At 61.8% G+C, this 6,000-nt stretch overlaps 1 protein-coding gene across 1 annotated transcript in view; it reads right to left on the bottom strand.

Moving 5' to 3' along the window:
• Nucleotides 1–240: 240 nt before the first annotated feature.
• ALX4 (ALX homeobox 4) overlaps nt 241–6,000 on the bottom strand; it is a 42,206-nt gene continuing 36,446 nt past the window's right edge. The window contains exons 3-4 of the mRNA XM_041722665.1: nt 3,839–3,967; nt 241–1,403 (exon numbers count right to left, since the gene is read on the bottom strand). Of these exons, the coding sequence (XP_041578599.1) occupies nt 1,074–1,403; nt 3,839–3,967 (459 nt within the window). The 3' untranslated portion in view covers nt 241–1,073. The remainder of the gene's footprint in view (nt 1,404–3,838; nt 3,968–6,000) is intronic.

The following is a 6,000-nucleotide window of genomic DNA, read 5'->3' as shown; positions in this document are numbered from 1 at the left end:
ACACAACTTCAGGCCCCGCTTGTGTGTTCTGACGTGTTTACGTCCTTCCACACCAGGACACTGCTCAGCAGCCCTGGCAAGTGACCAGAGTGGATGGGGGACGGGACAAGCGTCTCCAGGTCCTCCTCCAGGGGCCTGGCTGGCTGGAGAACAAAGCTGCCCAGACCTGCCTGCTGTAACAGGCATCCTGCTGGTTGTGGGGTGTCGGGTGGCCAGGAGAGTGGAAGTGTGTGCCTGAGCCCCTGTCCCTTCCCAGACACCTCCCTGAAGTTCTTCCTCTCTCTCGAAGCTTCTCTTCTCCCAACACTGTTTACAGTGGGCGGTGTGTCCTCCCCTTGTGGCGTTTGCCAAGATGCAGAATCTCCGGGTGCAAGGGAACTCAAACACGCCCCCTCGGGGACTGTCCGCTCTCCTAGGTGCCAGCATCGCTGGCTGACAGCAGGATTCTTCAGCTCCAGCTCCTGTCCTTTCTGTCCTTCCCTCCAGGTAGGTTGGGCACAGGCATGGTGGCTGAGGCTGAGGCAGGTGTCTTGGGTCCAGGAGGTTGGATTCTGGGGGGCTTTTAGGAGGACGAAAGGGGGTGGGAGGGGTAGGAGGCCAACTCTGCAGGACTCTGAAGAACAGGTCACTGGCCTGGTGACCAGGGGACCACACAGCAGAGGGAAGGACGGACGTGGCTGCACGTGGCCGCTGCTGGGTCTGGATGGGGATCGATCCTTGCCTCAACCCTCAAGCCGGGCGGGGCGGAGGAGCAGCAGTGGGGAGAGGGGGTCTTCAGCTTATAATGGATGCAAAGCTGTAAACCTCGGCCACCTGGCCTCCTCCACCGCCTTGGGCCGGGAGCAGGGGCCTCGGCCTCAGTACCGGGGAGGGCGGGACCGGCTGTCCCCTCCCTCCCAGCGGCCGGCGGGGCCTCACACTTGGGGTGGCTGAAAGTGCTGAGGGCCAGGCCCCTGGCCCAGGCCAGGTTCCTAAGAGGAGAGTCCGGTGGGAGGCTGGGGGCCTGGAAAGCGTGGGCGTGGCCGGTGCCCCGAGGTGGGGGAGGGCGTGGGGATGGGCCGGGGGCTGCCCTGTCATGTGGCCCAGGAGATGGCCGCACTGTGCTCCTTGGCCTTCATGCGGAGGGCCGCGATGCTCGACGTCTTGCGGTCCGGCTCCCCGTTGAGCTCGTAGCCGTTGAGGCCCGGGCTGAGGCCTGCTGCTCCAAACAGGCCTCCCATGTGCGTCTGGCCCACGTGGCCGCCCGCCCCGGAGACACTCAGGAAGTCGGTGACGCCGCCGGCCCCCGAGCCAGGGGGGTGGGTGTGAGGGGACATGCAGGCGGGCACCGGGTCACAGGGCACCACGCAGGCTGGCACCGGCGAGGCAGCCCCGTTGTTGCCGATCCAGGACGGGTTCTGAATCTGCGGAGAGCGAAGGGAGAGCTGTCACAGGCTGGCAGGGGTGGGGCGCAGAGGGGGGCGCTCACCCCGGATGACCTCGCCCCGCTCACCAGCCCCTCATCCTTCTGGACTGTTCACCTGGGAGCCTCTCAAAATTTTCGTGGCCGTCCAGACCTGGGGACGGTTGGGGTTCTAGGCTTTGGCTCCTCTGTTCCCAGCTGTTAGAAATTCTGTTTTCAGGACTGAACTCCAAACTCCATCAAGGGTCCGGCAGCTGAGGGCAGGCCCGCCCCAGCCAGCTGGCTTCTGAATTTCAGGTGCGGGGGGCAGACTCTGTCTCCCCCTCCATGGCCCCCTTAACCTCAGCAGTTGTGTCTTACTGACCTGTGGCTCCCCACCGGGCCTGGGGCATCCCAGGTACCTGAGAAATGGGAGCAGACCTGAACTCAGAGAGCTCTGGGCTTGTGGGCAGAGGCGTGGAGGGGGCAGGGCTGGGCCGTGGGGCCTGATCTCCCAGCTGTGAGACCCAGTGGCCGAGGTTCCAAGGCCCATGTTCCTGAGGCTTCAGAACTTATTCAGAATGGAAGGGGCTCACGGGCCACCTCAGGAGGCTATGAGGCAAGTGCCGTGAGTGGGTGGATGGAGCCAGCCTGGATATCCACAGGCCTGTGTGTGTGTGTGTGTGTGTGTGTGTGTGTGTGTGTTTATGTGTGTGTGTGAGAGAGAGAGAGAGGGAGGGAGATGCTCAGGCAGCAGGTGGGGGTGGACTGGAGGCACACCTGAGGCAGGCAGGGTGAGCAGGACCTCTCAGCCGTGATTACTGGTGGTGCTCAAGCAGCTCCTGCTGGCCTGCTCCCCCTCCCCACCCAGAGTTTGTAGTCCACTCAGGAAAGGCACTTGGAGGCCCAATGAGGCGGGAACTCTGCCCCCAGTTCCCACAGGGCATTGCCACTGCGGGTTGGCCTGGCCACCTTCCCAGTTGGGGTGCTGGGGAATCAGGGGCCTTTCCCTTTCCCTCCATCAAGAGGCCAGCATGTATGATAGGTGGTGCTGCAGGCGGGAGGTATGAGCGCACCCTGTGTTGGTCCTCTGCCCCCCTCCCTCCTCTTGGGCAGCAGAGATCCAGACCCAGGAGCCAGGCTGGAGGCCCATCCTCTGGAGCCAGAAGAAAGATGAAAATATGCAGCAGGAGCTGAGGACCAGTTGTGTGTGCGTGTGTGTGTGTGTGCATGAGTGTGACACCCCACATTCCTCAGCCTCACCCCAGGCCTGACCTCTGCCCCTGCCCCATGAATCCTGGCGGGGGAGGGGGGTGGACAGAGCTGGTCTGAGTGGGGCGCCCAGGAGCCGCGGGACAGTAGGGCCCTGGGGCAGTGGGGAAATTTTTTTTTTTTTTTCCAATCTTTTATTTATTTATGATAGTCACAGAGAGAGAGAGAGAGAGGCAGAGACACAGGCAGAGGGAGAAGCAGGCTCCATGCACCGGGAGCCCGACGTGGGATTCGATCCCGGGTCTCCAGGATCGCGCCCCGGGCCAAAGGCAGGCGCCAAACCGCTGCGCCACCCAGGGATCCCCGGCAGTGGGTCTAAAGGAAGCAGGGAGGCCTGTGCCGCTGGCTGAGTGCTGGGCGCGGCTGGGCTTGCAGCTGAAGGCAGACGCCACGCTGCCACTGCCACCGAGAGGCCTGAGCAGAGGGAAAGGTCACCTCTGCCAAGCAGGTTGTGGGTGTGAGGAGCTGACTTAGCTAGAAAGACATCTCTTCAAGTGCCCCGGGTATCGGCCGCTCCTCACACTACTTCTCATCCCCACTGAAGACCCCAATGCCACTAGAATGGGGACAGGCTGACAGGACGGGACACGGTCGCCTTTTCAGAAAGCTGAGAGCCGCAGAGCGACCTTTATCCAGCTGTCTGGTCCCTAAAGTACTCCTGCGTTGTCTAATTTCAGCCTTTTGACCACCTCACGAAAGAGCTGGGTGGGTATTGCATTGTGTTCAGTTTTCCAGGGAAGAAACCGAGGCTCAGAGGGCACATGGCTGGGGAAAGGGCCGGAGGCCAGCCCGTTGGGGACCCAGACCTACATGGCCACTACAGCCTTGCCCTGTGCCCCCCAGCTTTCGAGACTTCGCTTTCCTAGGAGACACTCCAAATGGCTCCTGAGGCCCCGGTCTTCATGCAGCCTGGGTTCTGAGGCCCACAGCAAAAGTGGTAAAAATGGCAGAGGAGAAAGCCACCCTCTCTGTCCCAGCATGTCCCTCCTGAAGCTCAGCCAAGCCTGGGCCAACACTTAGGCTAGGTAGAAACGGTCCCAGCACCCCACCTTCTGGTACGAACATGTGCACACCTGTTCCAGGCTTGGTGAGTCCCATCTCGGGGTGAGGGGTAGGGGGCTAGGCCCAGAGGTGCCCATTCCCAGGGCCTGGGGGCTGGCGGCGGCAGCTGGGGCAGGGCCTCACCTGGGCATAGTTCTCCGCTCGGGTGAGGAGGGGCAGCTCATAGGCCGTGGAGAAGTGGGTCCGAACCTGCTGCATCTGCCCGAAACGTTCCCTCTTCCTCCACTTGGCCCTCCGGTTCTGGAACCAGACCTACAGGACAAAGCAGTTGTCACAAGGGTCGGCAGCACACGGTACTTCCTGGAGCCCCCTGCCCTCCACCGCACGGGCTGGGCCGTGGGGCTGCAGAAAGGGTCTGCCTCAGCCTTGAGCCTCCAGCCTCACAATCCAGAATCATCAGTGCAGAGTCTGGAAGGCAGCTCACCCCCAACTAACCACAGTGGGACCCTGGGCCAGGCTTCACCTTTCCACGCTTCAGAATACAGAGCAGGCGAGTGTCACACCCACACAATGCGACGCTGGCCATCCTAGCAGTCACCTAACCGACCCTGGAAAATGTGGCCCAACCTGCCTCGGGCTGCAGACTCCCAAGGGGAACCTGAGGGGAACCTGAGAAAAGCTGTGATGGCTCCTCTGGAAAGTCATTTTCTGGATATTCACGCATACGTGCGCGTACACACACACACACACACACACACACACACACACATCCCTGCTATCATCTTCCACAAGCTTCCTGGGGCCAGTCCATTGGCCCAGAATAAGAATTCCTACCTGCCTGAGTCCTCTCTGCAGCCTTCGTGTTGGCAAGCCTCCCCCCTCAAGTCCCCTGTGCTAAAGGTCCCGTGGGGAACAGGGGTTTAGCCGAGCAGCAGAGGCCCTCAGGGATGACTTCGTGGAGGCGGGGGCTGGGCCGGGCCTGACTGCAGAAATAGCAGGGCCCACTCAGGAGACCCCAGGAGGTCGCTCTGCCCTGCTGGCGGGTGGTGGGAGAGGAAGAATGATGGACGCAGAGGTCAGATTGTGGAGGGCCTTGATACCCAGGTGAGGGGCTTGCCCATGGTGTGCTCGGTAGGGGTGGCCACGGCGAGATCTGGCCTGACTGAGGAGGAGTGAAGACCCACCTGTCCCTGAGCAGGGACAGATGTGGCGTTGCCTTAACTGGGGACCTGGGAGGGGGACGGTGGTCCCTGAACCAGGCGTGTGAGCCGTGGTCTTTGATGGGGAGTGGGGGTCATTGGGTCCTTTCCCTGTGCAAGAACATTTCCGGCAGGTGAGAACTTTCCCGAGCTTTGTGGGCAAGAGCTGGACTTGGGGCCTGCCACCCCTGCCCATGATTTGGGATCTGGGGTGTGAGAAGGGAAGGGATCAGCTTCCAGACCAGAAGTGGCTTCAGGCTGAGTCAAGGGCAGGCCTCAGATCCCCAGATGGGGGCTTCTATCAGCTGGAAGTGCACCTGCCGGTGGACTCAGGTGCAAGCAGGCCCACCCCAACGGCTCCCCGCCAGCAGCCTTGCCGAGAGCATGGAGCATCCTCAGAAGAGGGAGAAGGAGCTGGCTCCGCCTGGTCTGACTTCTGCTGTGCTGGGCAGCAGAGCCCCGTCCTAGCTCCCGCATGGCCGCTGGCCTCGGTTTCTGTATCTGGGAAATGGGGCCGATATCTGTACGGGTGTCCTCACAGGGGTGGTGCCTCACAGAGCAGCAGGTGAGAGGTGAGAAATGCTGTCCGAGGGCTTTTAAGAGGACTTCACACTTGTTTATAGCTCCTGACCTTTCTTGCTGTCTTTTGCTAAAAGACGTCAAAGAAGCTGGGGTGTGTGTGTCTCGTGTTAGTGTGGGGAGGGTGGGGTCGGGGGGGAGCGTGGGGCGGCACCTCAGTTTCCCTCCCTATTCCCAGCGGTACATGTGTGCGGGCACAAGTGTCACGTGCGCACACCCACTCATGCGCGCGTGCGCACACACACACAGAAGCTGGCATGGCTTTGAGAGTCATTGCGCCTCCTGTCTTGAAAGTGCCCCTGCTCCAGAGCCTGCCGGCCTCTCCCCTCCAGGGGCTCCTGGGGTCGGGCCCCCGGCCGCCTGCCGAGAGCCAAGGGCGGATCGGGTCTCCTCTCTGCGCCGCTGAAACGGGATCCCCCTTTATCAGTGGCCTGGAATGGGGGGCAGGGGGCAGGATGAGAGAATGAATCAGAGGAGCTTGTTTTCATTTCATGTTTAATTTCCTGCAGGCTTAGCTCCGTCTTTCCGCTCCTTCCTCAGCCTCCCAGGGTTTGCTGGGGGGGACGC

Source organism: Vulpes lagopus, chromosome 11 (assembly GCF_018345385.1).
Source record: "Vulpes lagopus strain Blue_001 chromosome 11, ASM1834538v1, whole genome shotgun sequence".
Taxonomy (NCBI): Eukaryota; Metazoa; Chordata; class Mammalia; order Carnivora; family Canidae; genus Vulpes; species Vulpes lagopus.
This window is presented reverse-complemented; position numbering and strand designations above follow the sequence as displayed.